The sequence below is a fragment of the Biomphalaria glabrata genome, chromosome 4 (genome assembly GCF_947242115.1).
Source record: "Biomphalaria glabrata chromosome 4, xgBioGlab47.1, whole genome shotgun sequence".
Taxonomy (NCBI): Eukaryota; Metazoa; Mollusca; class Gastropoda; family Planorbidae; genus Biomphalaria; species Biomphalaria glabrata.
The window spans coordinates 51,667,856-51,683,951 of NC_074714.1; the positions used below are offsets into that span (position 1 = coordinate 51,667,856).

A 16,096-nucleotide genomic window follows, 5' to 3' on the forward strand; every position below is an offset into this window, starting at 1 on the left:
AGGGGGTCAAATCTCTACATAATTAGCCAGTAGGTATCTGTGAATACAGAAGCATCAATTTCACTAGTTGGTACTGAAACGAAATAATTTATTACCAAAAGCTAATTGTCTAATTTGTTTATTTTTTAAAATTGATTCGTGCCTTGTCTATGCTAATGAATATTTGTGCAAAGTTTCAACTTGATCCAGGAATGGGCGTGGGAGAAATAACGTGTACACTCTTTTTACCAGACAGACAAACATTGCCTCCCTCAAGAGGCATGTCAAGTGATGTCACCCTACTACGACACTAATGACATTAACAGGCCTACGTTGATGTCACTTCGGAAAAAAATTGCAAGACTTTAGCCGAAGAGAGGAAGTTTTTTAAAATTATTATTTTCTTCCTCAATTCTAGCATCACATGTTGAGACATTCAAGTGTGGATACACAAATTCAATAAAACTTTTATAAATTATATTTATAGTTTCACTGGAGAACCCTGACATTGACCCAGTTTCAACACTTAAGATCTTGAGTGGAGTATAGTAATATAAGGACAAGACAATACTGAGCAAATAGATGCTACTTTTGTGAGACTTTTTAAGGCTTTTGACCAAAATCACCACAATAGCTTAACTTGGTTAAAAAAAAATATTACTGTATAACTGGTCCATTACATTAGTGCATTTAAGATTTCTTAATAGAGAGAGAACAGACTGTAACAATCAAATAATAGTTAACTCAGGTGTACCTCCAGGAACAGTCTTTCCGATGCAACCAAATTACATTAGCGCAAGAACAAAAGTTAGACTATTTGCAGACGATACAAGATACATTACATTTTACTAAGAGAATTAGATGAATTACAGTAATGGGAATAAAATTGGAGCATGTCTTTCCACCCAGAAAAAAAATGTCAATTACCAAGAGTAACAAAAAATCTAAAATAAATCAACACCACTTATCTCATTCATGGTAAACACAAACTAAAAACTAAAAAAAAAACTAGGTGTACAAATTATCAAGTGTCGGGGTTGTATTTTTGCGTTGTACGCACCGGTAGCCCTAACAGTTTATAACTTAGTAGGCCTACGTTACTTAAGTAAACAAGTGAACAAGAGAACAATTAAACAAACGAACAAGTTATGTCAATCGGTTAACGTATTAACGGTTAACAACAAACGATTACATAACAAAAAACTAAGTAATACGAAGGCGCACAATGCTAGCGATACACTCACTCTAGGCTCACGCTGCCCACAGTCGAAAACGGCCCGTGCACAATGATCAAGTATGGCCCATACAACACAACAGTCTACGCTCAGATCAAGCTTGACTATCACAGAGTCCTAAGCCCAATACAGGGGAACAATCTCTATATTTTAATTCTCTTCATGGCTCAACCATTCCTGACACCAAGAAGTGGAGGAAAGATCACTCTTTTATTTCTGCAAGTCGCACTAGAGTTACTCCACGTAACTTTAGAGGCGAAAAAAAAAAGAAAAGGGGGGGGGGTGGAGAACAAGTAATCTACTCTGTACTCACCCGTCACTAAATAACAGGGCCGGACTTAATAATTTTGGGGCCCTATGCGAAACGGATTTCGTGGGGCCAAGTTTGGGTAGGGATACGAATAATAAGTGAGAATTAAGAGTTTGTTTAGAAAATAATTCGTCTATATATTTACTCATTCTTTACTACGTACATAATTACTTTACGAGCCTTGCGTGTAGCAAAGTCATACAGTACATCATTATAATTCTGTTTCCTACATAGATCACGCTCAGTAGCAAGAATTACTAAAATGTTTCAATATATCTTCGAGAATTGTTTACCTCAAGTAATTCTTCATTAGTTTGAGGCGCGAAAAGCTTCTTTCACCTGATTCCACAATTACGGGTATTGCATAATGCCTGTTTTTTTTTTTTTTCAATCGCGCGTAGGATTGGCGTTATCCATATTGAATGACACCCTAAAATGACAATTTTTCGTCTATATATTTCAGGAGATTTTCATGAGTTTTCAAAAGATTTTAATAATTACCGGAGATTTACAGATTTATATATATTATGCAATTTCAGGAGAGCTCTAGGAGCGCCTGGTAAATCAGGAGACCGCGGGAAATCTGTTATAAGTTATAAAATGGTTAAATTTAATAATTTACACCTAGAATTAGCGCGGGTTCAATGAAAGTGCGGGTCCCACTGCGGTTGCATAGGTTGCAGTGGCCTTAGGCCGGCCCTGCAAAAATAGCGGCGTATGCTACGCCGTGGGTCGACTAGTATAAAAAAGAAGCTCCATCAAGAACCAGCCACCCAAGCCAAAACATAAACCAAAGCGTTAGGGTTCATTAAAAGAATTTGTTTTGTTTTTTTACAAATCAAACAAGACCATAAATCTAAAATTTTATTTACCCTATGTTAGGCCAGTATTAAATTATGTCGTCCTCTGTTGGGGACCCTTGAACTGAAGAAAATATTTTAAAAATTAGTACAGACACAAAACAGAGCGTAAGATTTATGACAATCGAATATTCACATTTAACTAGAGTAACACCTTTAGTAAAATGACTAAATTTAGAGACCCTCCCCCCATGGATTGGGTTTCCTGAATCAGCCAGGAAAAGCAACGAGTAGACATGGATAACCTACGTACAGAACGTAGGTATCTTCTATTTTGAAGTAGAGTCTGTAATTGATAAGATAAGTCTTAAGAACGTTGACTTCTAAACAAATGAGAAGAAAATATAAATAATTAACACACATACACACACATTTAGTTTAGCGATAAATGTCTCCAGGCCACGTGACACAGAGTCTGTAAGTCACAAGATAACGTTTAACTCTTTCTCTCTGTAATTATTTACCACATTCTGGTGGAATCAACGCTGGTATCGTCAGTTAGGAGAGAAAGAGTTAATCTTGTTAATGTTTATTTTACATGTTTCGGATGTTCCTTCAGAGTTGAAGATAATTACTTCCTAGTCGAAACCTCCCGCAGGACGACGGGGGATGGGAGCGGGCAGGGTTTGAACCCTGGACCATCGATAAATCTGAACGACAGTCCAGCGCGCAAACCGCACGACCAGGCAGCCATCCTACATTACATTGATACGGGAGACTTAGATCTAGACGAAGTGAGATCTAGATCTATAACGCATAACGAATGGTCTCGGATGGAGAATAGCCAAACAAAAACATGCTGGTAATAATTTCCTACTGCAAGAGACTGTACACTCAACAGAGAAAAGCTCTTAGCCTATGCATAGGAGTTATCATCCCCATTCTGAAATCGACATCATCATTGCTTTGACCAAACGATGACTGGTTATTATGTTAAAATACCCATTAAGTCTTACTAAGCCAAATTTAGTATTTAAATTTATTAAGTTTTTTTTTTTTGGGGGGGGGGGGGGATGGAGTTATTCTTATCCTATCCTACAGATGCTGCTTGATGATTAAGTCCTACGCGTGTTCCTAGGTCAATCTCTAGTCATGCATGTTAACCAATGATTTAAATTCTGCCAAGTCTTTGATTCTCCTAGCTGGCTCAGGTAACCCATTCCATGCTCTAATAGCACTAGGGAAGAAGGAGCATTTGTGCTAATTTGTCCTAGCATATGAAACAAGGAATGTGCCTTTTTCTTTGTGTATTTCTCTGAGTATTTTTATTAGGTTTTGTTTTTGTAATTGAAGGTTATGGTTTATTGCACTTAAACCCCAACGTCGCTGCTATATACGAAACTTTTCGGACATTGTTTAAATACTTTTATGTCAGAATTTGCCAGAATATCTAGAATCTCTGAAATAACCAGAAATGAATACTCTTATAGTAGTGGCTAGAAAACAGGCCAAAAATATCGAATCTCAAAAGTACACTCGGAAATGAATGTGAAGACGAAACAGTTGTACTTGCAAAGACCTGTGTGTTGAAAAAGAAGCTATACGTCCAATGTCCATTGAATGTTGCTAAAGTGTAGAGAGTGTACAAAGACCGTTAGCAAATCATTAATAAAGCTCGTCTCTGAAAATTGAAGAATAGTTCAGTATTTCAAGCAGCTATGCAGTCCTGGGTCTAGTATTACATAAATCCGGTGTCACCAACTACATTAAATGAATGTAACTTTGAGATCGTTCAGAAAAAAAAAAAGTTCGATAAAGCCTTTCAATAAACTGTACAACTAAACGTTTGTTTACAATAAAATGTTACTTATAAAGTGTCATCTCCGAATTGTAAACTACAGTATTACTGTCAACTATTTTATAGTAAATTATAGAGAAAAAACAACAACAACACTTCTAGTACTTACACACACACACGTGTTACTTAAAGGAGATAATGAATATTTTCAGTATATTACCTCCCTTACTTTAACAAAACAAATAACACCAGTTACAGTTACTTATTTGAAGCCACTAAATAATCCTATCAGATACCAGTAAGACAATAGAAAGAGACTAGAAATTGAGACACAAAATAACAACACAACAAGCAAAAGAAAATAAATAAAAAAAAAGCTTATTTAAGGGAAAGCACTGCACAATTACTGCCACATCTCCAAATGCTGCAATATTCATCCCCATTTTTGATATAAAACAAAATTAATTCATAACCACTATTTTTTTTTTTCACATTGATTCATGCACATGGTCATGAACAGTGAATAGTTGTGCGAAGATTTAACTTGATCTGAGGATGGGAAGCAGGAGAAATATATATATATATATATGATATAGTCAAAAGGACAAGGCTCAAACTAGATCGGGCTCTTGGGATGCCAGGAGGAAACTGATTTCGTGTCACAATATTTTGCCCCAACACGACACTGGAAGGGTAGCAGACAAATATCATGAACAACCCTAAAGTGTATGGCTGCCTGTTCATGTGGTATGCACTCTGATTGTCATGAACATGGTCCCAGATTTGAACCATGGAGTTTTAGGCTAGGATGCGACAATTTTCAACTCTGATGGAACATTTGAGATGTATAAAACAAACTTTAAAAAACAACACCACAACAATATGCATGAAAATATTGTCTACTTTAATTCTAATACCTACAAATAGTGCTGTACAACTGTCTACTTTATTTATTATAAAAAAATTTCAAAATGAAAAAGTTTTAAGGAGAACATATTTATACATCAAAAATAAATTAATTATTGAAAAATAGAAATTACCACACAGTTATGTTCATTTGAGTATTGCTACCAAGAATATCAACAGCTAAATATAAATATTGGTACATACATTTTCATAAAAATTCAGTCACATACATCTCATGACTATCATTGTTTAGGTTGATTCTAACAAAATACAAAGGTACCAAAGTTTGTAATTTATATGAGTATTTCCTAGAAAGACAACGTCTTAAATCCAGATATTCAGCAGAAAGCCTATTCAATTAGTGTGTATACACTTCTGACACCATTAAGTTTGGTCACATGTCAAGTAAACAAAGTTCTAGCTGCATTTTGACGCAAATGTAAACAACAGTAAATCTCCTTCACCCAATTCAGCTCTCATCCAAATTGGAAGAAGACACAGATATCACCACACTACAAGTGACAACTCAAAAGTTTGTGGATAAGCCAGTTTCAATAACTTAGTCTAGACGAATTCCAATACAAAGTAATTACAAAGTAACAAATGTTATACTAATACCAATGACATATGTAATTACAATTGATTACATGAATAAATTAATTACAATAATACAGTCAGGCTAATGTAAGTAATAAACATTTTAGAAACCAAATTTTACTGTAGTGACTAATTTATATTTAATGCACATTGAGCCAAGTCTAAGTAGAGATGCCAAAATTTGTGAAAGTTTGAATTCAGTGGTAAATAGTAAATGATATTTTAGACACACTACCATACATGTATTTTGTTCAAAATAATTTATCATCAGTGAACTTATATTACCTTGCACATAGAATAATTTAAAAAAAAACAACATACAATAAACTTGAAATAAATTTCTTCATCAGATATTTTTTGCTTCATAATAAGCAAGACTTGTGTTTTTTTTCAATATCATTTGAAAATCAAGTATATTGGATTTTATAAAATCAGAACAATAACTTCAAGTTTTCTTAACACTAGAGATCAGATAACACATGATGAGATGGAAACCTGGACTTGAGCTATGGTTGGAATGACATTGTATACTTAGGAGTGTTCCCTTTCTAAAAGCAACTTGTTGTAGGTTGCCCAATCATTAGAGAGATGTGTGAACGCAAGAGCATCTTAGCGACTCATGAAAATCTCAACCTCTAAATGGATTTAAACTTCAGACTCTAGGCTGGACAGCCAAGCACTCAACTCTGCGACCACATCCCGCAAGTTTAAAAAATTAGGGGGTGATAAACTATAAAAATAACCATCTTTTATTCAAATCTTGAGCCGAAAATGAAATATTTACAAACGCCTATTTGCAAAAATTGTATGCAACAATTAGAACAATTACAGGCATTGACCAAACAATCAAAATAAATAATGTTTAGCTCAGAACTAAAAATAATTAGACATGGAAGGAGTAAAAAGACATGATAGAAGAACATGGTGCTTCCAGAGCAACTAGTGCTGACTTGATTGTGTAAAAAAAGAGTATTTTAGGACTTACTGAAAACAGGTATAAACCCTATTCCATGTTATTGCTAGAAAATTGAACAGCAATTTCTAACCCTTTCTTTCTTTACAGATATAAAAAAAAATGATAAAATATTTTTCAACAATAGCATTTTACTGACATGGTACAAATTTTAAGAGTAGTAACAAAATTACCTGCTCAGGTTGTGTGCTCCTGATGTTTTGTATGTGAAAATGTACAAACAACTGTAACATTTCAATATGTATGCTCACTAAGAGTACATCAACTATTGTGGCTACTAAGCATTGTAAACATTTCTTATTAGATTTGTAAACTATTAAGCTATGACCCTGCATCCACACTCAAATACAAATATAAAAAAAAAAAAAGCAACAACCCCCCCCCCAAAAAAAAACAAAAAAACTCAATAATATCAAACATAGATTTGGGTATACAATGAGCATTAGATGTATTCATGTTATTGTAAAGCTATTTTTACATCGATAATAAACACTCTTTAAGTCCTTAACTACTTAATTAGATTATTTTAAACATTTTCAAACAAATCTAAAGATTATTTAGCAAGTGTAATCTGGAAAAAATACTGCATCAAAACAAAAGCTTTAAGTATAAATAATATTTTCAATTATTAGATAAATATTTTTGTTCTTTATTGATAAGTCAACACCAAGCAGTAGAAATAATAATTGTTTTATTTAAAGAAATACTTAAGAAAATAAATATTGCAAAATACACTCTATAATAAAACATTTGTAAAGTGATGAAAAAAAAACATAGTTCTTATACAAAATGTGTGTCGAGACTGTAGTCGTAAGATTCTGTTTTTGAGACAGCTATGGTAAACTCTCTCAATTGTGAAGATTTTGACTTCTCCTGCAGGACAGCATGGGATAATCCTAATATCAGACAGAGCTGAAAATTGGGACCATCATGAATATAGTTAAAAGCTCACAACACATTATCAAGGAGCTATCCATTGCCATATTTAATAGTTTGTATAATGTTCCACTTTACTGTTTAAAATATCAATTGCAATGAAGAAGGATTCTAGGCGTCACAGAGAAATACCGCATTATAAACATCGAAAACCGAAACAGGAACACAAAGGCAATTGGGCCCCATTATCTTATCTTAACTTATATAATACAGACGTTACTTCAAAAAAAGAAGATGATTACGTCCTACGCGTCATGCATTTAGTCATGCATATTAACCAATGACAACTGTCAAAAAAAACCCCCACAAGTTAAGACTCTAGGGCCATAATAATCTGTATAATTTTAAGGGTTGGAAGTCCATTTAAATAAAAATATGACATGCAATTTTGTTTTTCTAATCTACTTGTATGCTATAGATTTACATTTGAGTTATTTTTTTCCCTTAGCTCAATATATTCCTTTTAATGCTTGGAAAACATAAAAAACAAACACAAAAAAAAAAAAACCCGGTAATGTAAAAGAATTTAGAGCCCATGGTTGAGTACAAGACTAGAAAGTTAATATCCACAAGAAAGAAAACAAAAAGAGAGAACGACAAGAATCAACGAAAAAATAAATATTTTGAAGACATTTTTGAAAGTGAAAATCTCAAGCAAAAATACAAAATTAGCTTATAAAAATAGAACCCTGAAATTATAATGAAGAATGAGTATATAATAACTCTGAAGTTATAACAAAGAGTAAGTATATGTATATGACTAGGTTAGCACAATTCTTAATCCGTTTTCTTCACTGAGCCATTGCTTGTGATACCGTCTGTGTTGCGCTCCTCTTGAAAGTTCCAGTCCACAGGGTTAAACAGCTGTTGCGTCTTCTTGTATCCCCAGTAAGGCGTCATGATGAAGGTGACGAGAGTCAGGTTGGTGTACAGCAGGACAAGGAGAACAGTCGGCATGTTGGAGTAAATATTTTCCCAGTTAAAGTATGTCACCACCCACAGGTGGCACTCCACCACACTCCGCAGGTGGAAAGTGTGGACCAGAATCATCTGGTTGATGACCCAAGCCTTGGAGTTTTCCCATCCTGCTTTTAACAGGACATAACACAGGCAGGAGAAGGGTGTGCTCATCTCCAAGATCATTCCTTTGCACCCAAACGCATAGTTAGCGCCCAGCTTTACAGCCAGAGAATATGCAATCAAAGCTAGCCCATGATGCAAAATGAGCATCTTGGAGAATGTCTTGAAAGCTATATCAGACAAAACAACAGCTGTCAGTTCAAACAGGAAAAAGCCCACAGTTATGCACATGGCAAATGAGCTAGTAGCATTTTTACCAAAAACAACATCCCTGTCAAGGTCAGTGGTCTTAAAAATAGCATAGACCCCAATGACTATACTGAAGAAACCGTAAACACCTCTGACGATGGCTAGGCTCATGAAGATTTGGTGTTTTAGTACCAAGGCCCTAAAGGCAGGAAATAAATTACAAACAATCAAAGATCCTATAAATAGCACTGTGACAAAAATGAATGCAGCTATGATGATCTTTATTTGGATGACTCTGTCTGCATAATCTAAACTGAGTAACTTTGGATCAATATACTGTAGTAACTCCTCATCCTCAGTGACATTAAAGGTCCATAGATCTACTGATATTGCCATTTTCTTCATATATCTAAAAATTAGAAAACGAAAAAACAACGTTGGAAGAATATTTTGTGAACAGTTAATTGACATCGTTAAATATCAATAAAGACAAACTTACATTTATTAAGTGCTAACTTTGTTTGAATAATAATCTCAATACTTATGCATTGTAAAAAAAAAAAGCTTATGAATAGGAAAATAGCAATGACCTAAAATGAAATCTAGGACACAAGCTCTAAATGCTGTTTTAAAATATTTATTGCTTGACTTAAGTCGTAAAATGACTAAGGCTTCTTCCTCATTCTCATTGTTATGTTGGAGCATTCAGATGATCAATATACAAGATGAACATCGCTATGGTTTCCAAATTAGGGAGCTTTCCATATAACTGTGGCTTATCTCAAAGAATATTTTCTTTTGTGGCTATAGAACCATATTTTGAAGAGGCATTCTTGTCCAAATAGATCACATGTCAAAGTAGCTCCAGAATGTTGGAAGAACCAATCTCTTCTGTTAGGCTCGTCTTTTGTGTGTTAAATAAGATCATTGCTACTTTACTGTCTATTTCTAGTCTTGCTACCACTTCTCTTCTCTGTATAGAGCAATGTCTTACCAACAATATAAATCTATATCCATCAGTTTTAGTTTGATAACATCCAAATAATAGAGATATTATAATTAAATAAAATTATAAATGTTTTCTTTTTAATCATTAATGACACATCCATGTGACACACCCATCTGTTTGTGAATAGAATTTAATACCTATAGCAAACAATATGTCAATACCTCTAGATTTATGAGGCATAGTGGTTAAGTGGTAAAGCGCTTGGCTTCTGAACAGAGAGGTCCAGGGGTTGAATCCTAGTGAAGACTGGGATTTTTTATTTCAAGATCCCTAGGGCGCCTCTGAGTTCACCAAGCTCTAATGGATACCTGACATTACTTTGGGGAAAAGAAGTGGTTGGTCATTGTGCTGGACACATGACACCCTCATTAAGTGTGGGCCACAGAAGCAAATGACCTTTACATCATTTGCCCCATAGATCGCAAGCTCTGAAAAGGGAACAGTCTAGATTAATAAATCATTGCTGAATATAATTAGCATGCAAATATGGCCAAAAAAAATATGTCAGATGGTACAAAATATTAAATGCACTGGATTTGTATATAACATTTCTTTTTCAAGTTTCAAATTTAATCAACAGACAAAACATGATTATGATTCCTTGTTAAACTATACGTTTCCCTTCCACTCAGAACTATAGTTTAATTGTTTATTTTTAACAATAGTTTTCTCTCTATCAAAAAGCATCAAGAATTAAAGAATGAATATTATGCTGTCCTTAAGCCTAATGAGCAGTTAGGACACAACAAATAAAATGTTTACCAAAGAAACAAAACAGAAAACTTACTCTACTCTGTCAACAAGAAATACTTTTATAGAGTCATCTGTTAATAGTTCCTGATTTGAAAATAATGTAAATAAATATGTTAATGTCATTATTGAATGAAGCATTAAGATCACTACAACACAAGGCAGTACTGTACAATAACAATTTGATCTAAACTACAAATAACTATTTCTAGACTAAATCTAGTAACTATTCATCAAGTGAATGAAAAAGATGTTCTCATTTATTGGATAGATCTACTCAGAAGTGTAGAACGTTAGCAATCTACCGGTGGTGTGGGACAAAGTTATGATGGCACATTTTTTACTTTATTGTTCAGTCACTGGTTTCATCTTGATCTAGATTTTATAACTATACCTCTAGACTCTGGTATTTTCATTTAATTATGATTCCTTTTAGTTTTAGTTATTTCTGAAAGAATGCACTGTTTCTTGTCTTTTGTTATGTCAAAATTTTCAACTCAGGCATCACCCTAACTGGCAAAGCATAGCGGAACATAGCTGGCATCAGATGGCCTCTGAGATAAAACATTTGGAGAGCTCTCACAAAGGCTGCAGGAAAAACATTTGAGACTCAAAGAAAAGCAATTATTGAAGACAGGCAAAAAAAAACAGAAAGAAAACCTAAATAGACAGCCAGCGACAATGGTTGAAAAAAGTGATGTGATTGTCAGATGTGACAACAGGAAAAAAAAAACTAGAACTGATGCCTATTAGTCAATCAGACAATATTACAGGAAATATTGGATTTGAAGAAAGTTAAGAATAATTAACTTTAAGTAATGCACTTAATTGACTTAATGTGACTTAAGGTGGTAGATCTAGATGAAGCTCAAGTGACACTACAAGTGTACCCCTTTTCCTTTTCAGAACTTGCCTTCTATCATATACTATGGGGTGGATGATGATTTTGCCAATGGTTAACGAGGAGGTTGCCATGTGGCCAACTAAAGTCAGGTAGCCATTAGACAAAACTAGAACTGGGTGGACTCAAGGGCATCTTTAAATATCAAAATAAAAAATCAAAAGTGACAAAAGCCTGCCCTTGGAGACTTGGACTCCAACTTGGAGAAAAATTTAACTAATAATAATAACCTAAGCATCTATTTGCTCACTATTACCTAAAGCATACACCTTTTAAAAAACCTAGATGAAGAAGAATAAACTAAGAGTCTAGATCTAAATATCCAATCGTGTAAATCTAGCCAAAGACTACCAAAGCGTGAAACTTTTGACAGTGTTGACATAAACAAAGTGTTACATTGGATTAGTTAGTAAGCAGTTTGCAGCAGTGAAAAAGGAACGTAAAGTATAAGTAGACGTTTTTTTGTATAGGCTAGTGAGGTAGATCTATTATATACGGTTGTCAGCTGCTCTTAACAATCTCATTTTTTTCCGCTTTATTCAAATTGGGTGTGGATATTGTTTAAAAATCGTTTATGCATGACTAGATTGACACATGTAATGCATAGGACGTAATTATCTTCTTTATTGAAATAACGCCTGTAATTTATAAGATAAAAATGTGGGTAATTACCAAAATCTAAGTGCCAATGGACATTAATCCACCAACACTTTAACACTTCTAAAAAATCTGCACAGGTCTAGTCTAGTTAAGTCTAGTAGGCCTACTTTCATATGTATTCAATTGAAAGTCACCAAAACGAAGAAGAATATTTTATACGAACAGTAACACAAAAAGTGGAACAAGAGAACAACACTGTGTGAATCAAATCAGTTTAAACGTCGCGATTCTCTTCCCTACTTCTACCCCTCCCCTCCTCATTAGAGCCCCACTCTCTCTTTCTGGACGACCTCTTCCTTCTTTTCATAATCAAATTTTATTGGGTGAAAAAAGAAATTCTTAGTTTAAATTACTTCTTTAAAAAAAAAAAACGCAAGTTGGTGAACTTGACATCATAATACCCAAGATGTTGTGGTTATCTTATGTGTGTGTGTGTGTGAGAGAGAGAGAGTATGAGAGGTAAAAAGAAAAGCAGGGATAAGGATAAACTGTAAAAGCAATCTCAATTCTCTTCCTTGCTTGTAAGGGAAAGCTGAAGCCCATTTAGGCAACCCCACACTGCATACTATGAAGAAAGGGGAGATAATTGTACTAAAAAAAAGGCGAGCAAAATAATAATTTTTTTTTAAATTTTAAAAAGTATTTATGGAAAGAACAGCACAACTACTACCATATACTATAAATACTGTAATATTTATCCCCGTTATTCTGTATAAAATACAATTAATCAATTTCCATTAATTAATTAATTAACTGGTTAATGTTTCTCTCTGACTCTCTACTTCTCTCTCTCTCTCTCTCTCTCTTTCTATCTATCAATATCAATATCTCTATCTATTTATCTATCTATCTATCTATCTATCTATCTATCTATCTATCTATCTATCTATCTATCCACCCATCCATCTCTATCTATCTATCTATCTATCTATCTATCTATCTATTTATCTATCTATCTATCTATCTATCTATCTATCTATCTATCTATCTATCTATCTATCTATCTATCTATCTATCTATCTATCTATCTGTCTGTCTATCCATCCATCCACCCATACATCCATCCATCCATCTCTCTCTCTCTTTATATATATACTATATACAGAGCTTAGGTTGTAAGTAATTGTAGAATTGATCTTGTTTTTTGTTTACTAGTAAATTTTCTTTATGAAAGTGATGGTACGAGCGGAATATTTACACAGCTGATACCTAATGATTTGATCTTAACAACTGCAAGGTACAAATGAATACTTTTCAATCAAAACTTACCACTAGTTTTAAGAATGAAAGCGCCTAATGCACAGTGTGTAGGCCTAAATATTTTAACTCCCTCAGTTGGTTAGACGCCCATCGACCTTAAAGAAACCATTAACAGCTAGATGATCTATCACATGCACCCTCTGGAATGCAAGTGTTGACACGATATCGCAGCTGAGATGCATAGATTAGATAGTATTTTTGAAAAAGGTCATGTTGCCTAATCTACATTAGGGGAAGTAATGCATGTCTATGTTTACAAAAAATTGAATTATTTCCCTTGGATCCTTAAAAAAAAAATAAATTTACTAATTCTAGAAATTTGTTGATATGCGTTTTTCAGGATGCGTCGTATGAACGACGTAACGAACTATCTACGGTCACTTGCCACTGAAAGATGAAAAACTGGTCGCCTCGATTTTCTTTATTTGGATGTCATCAAACCGTTCATCAGAGCAGCGTACATAGGTGTTGCCGACTAGGCAGACATAGTCCTTGACCACACCATGTGGAAAGAGATGGCGACAAAGAAAGAGATCTCTATCCGTGACCTGTCCCTTGACTTTCGTCGTGGGAGTGTTGTGACAATTAGAGCAGCAAGATCTCTCTACATTTCCCTGTCACCAGTTACCACGCTTATGCGTGTCTAACCTTATTCCGCGTGAATAAAATGACTATAAGTACATCATAAAATGCAAATTTTACTAATAAAAATAAGGTCTAAATCTACATGCATACTAAATCTACGAGTTCAAAATCCAAAGAATTGTCACAGGGCTTATTAAAGTTTGTACTTGTGGGATGATTGCTTGTTTAATAGGGTGGGCCTAGTTTAGAAATATCTTTAAAGTGAGTCTCTAAATTAAAAAAAAAAAAATGTTAAGTTCAGATTTCAACTAACGAAAAAAAAAATAAAAATAAATGTAAACAGTGGACTTAATTGCAAATGGTGGTATCTCTCGAAATATTCCACGGGAGGCAGAGGCGGCCTTAGCATTGCGCGGGACCCTGGACGAATGTCATTTCAAGGTTACTAAAATTGGTAGGATGGGCTGAGGGTATCTCGCCCCCCCCCCTGCCCTTCCTCTCTGCGGTCCAGGAAACCTGTTGGAAATGTATACGGCTTCATGGCCTTACAAGGATGAACACTCATGGATAAGTACGACAATCTTTCTCATGAATTTGATAATTTCATCTTATAAATTTGGTTATTGTCACCGCATGGGTTAGCGTGACATCGGGTTCTTTGTTTAATGCCGTCGTGACATCATGTCAGGATTATTGCCGTTTCAGCAGAACTCATTCTTCACAAACATTCAGACAGTTTACTGTAAATGAATAAGAGAAACTTCCTCCTAGCGGACATGATACGCTTAGTTCAATAAATATATCTTCTGACACCACAGGGTTAGAATGAATACGACACACAAGTTACTATCGATGAATGTAGAATTAATTGGCACTATCGATGAATGTAGAATTAATTGGCACAATCGATGAATGTAGAATTAATTGGCACTATCGATGAATGTAGAATTAATTGGCACAATCGATGAATGTAGAATTAATTGGCACAATCGATGAATGTAGAATTAATTGGCACAATCGATGAATGTAGAATTAATTGGCACAATCGATGAATGTAGAATTAATTGGCACAATCGATGAATGTAGAATTAATTGGCACAATCGATGAATGTAGAATTAATTGGCACAATCGATGAATGTAGAATTAATTGGCACAATCGATGAATGTAGAATTAATTGGCACAATCGATGAATGTAGAATTAATTGGCACAATCGATGAATGTAGAATTAATTGGCACAATCGATGAATGTAGAATTAATTGGCACAATCGATGAATGTAGAATTAATTGGCACAATCGATGAATGTAGAATTAATTGGCACAATCGATGAGTTCCATGCACAATACAACCTACGATTCTAATCTACCGAAACTTATCATGCTGCCCATTCCGAACAACAGGTTATTTACTGCCTTACACGAGTACACAACTGGCTACTACCTACTTTCAAAAAATACTGACTGAGTGGTAAGCCAATAACTAATTAACCTTAGACAGGGTCAGCAGAGTTCGTTGCACATGTTTGCTGTTAATACTAAATTCACTATCTCTAAAACCACTACAATTCGGGGTTCACTAAATGCCAAAAATTATGAGGTGACAGTTGTCAATTTACCGCGATATGTTGGGGCACCGCTGCTGACTGTTTTTCCACAACAATCCATCCACATTTCCCGCTTCTCTATCTGCATTCTTTTATTATTCTCGTGTTCCCCTAGCAGCAGAAGGCAAATACTGAAGAGTAAATGAAGTCCGTGCGTTACGTCACGTAACTGTGTGTACTCTAAAGTGCATTACGTCACGTAACTGTGTGTACTCTATCTGATCGCTAAGTCTCCTAACTCGTTAAAAAAAGAAAAAGCAAGGCCTATAACTGTTGATATTTTCAGCAGAACTGAAGAACTGAGATCTATTAATAGACTGCGAATAACCGATTTGCCCAATTACCTCCAGGAAAAAAAAAATCATTTATTTTTTTTGTCTGCTTTCATTTTTTTTAAAATTTAAATCTGGTAAATGAGAAGGGCTAATTAGAACTTTTGGTTTTTAAAGTTTGAAAAAAAAAATCCGTTACTAAATCATTTACCTGGTGAATAATCTATGAAATTAAAATATTGGTTACTATT

General features: G+C 34.4%; 1 protein-coding gene across 3 annotated transcripts; it reads right to left on the minus strand.

The window, feature by feature from the left end:
• Positions 1-5,005: 5,005 nt before the first annotated feature.
• Positions 5,006-13,551, minus strand: LOC106078043 (protein CLN8-like). 3 transcript variants are annotated; one of them, XM_056027099.1, is made up of 3 exons: positions 13,393-13,551; positions 10,600-10,649; positions 5,006-9,212 (listed from the first exon to the last, which is right to left on the minus strand). In XM_056027099.1, exon 3 carries the CDS (start codon positions 9,206-9,208, stop codon positions 8,312-8,314), a length of 897 nt encoding a protein of 298 aa, XP_055883074.1. In that variant the 5' UTR covers positions 9,209-9,212; positions 10,600-10,649; positions 13,393-13,551; the 3' UTR covers positions 5,006-8,311. The 3 variants fall into 3 exon arrangements, with proteins under 3 accessions (XP_055883074.1, XP_055883075.1, XP_055883076.1); XM_056027100.1 differs by lacking the exon at positions 13,393-13,551 and adding an exon at positions 11,720-11,867; XM_056027101.1 differs by lacking the exons at positions 10,600-10,649; positions 13,393-13,551 and adding an exon at positions 11,720-11,857.
• Positions 13,552-16,096: the final 2,545 nt, after the last annotated feature.

Bases quoted from the DNA above. Each gene is read 5' to 3' on its own strand.
- LOC106078043 (XM_056027099.1), bottom strand. From the start codon at position 9,208: ATGAAGAAAATGGCAATATCAGTAGATCTATGGACCTTTAATGTCACT.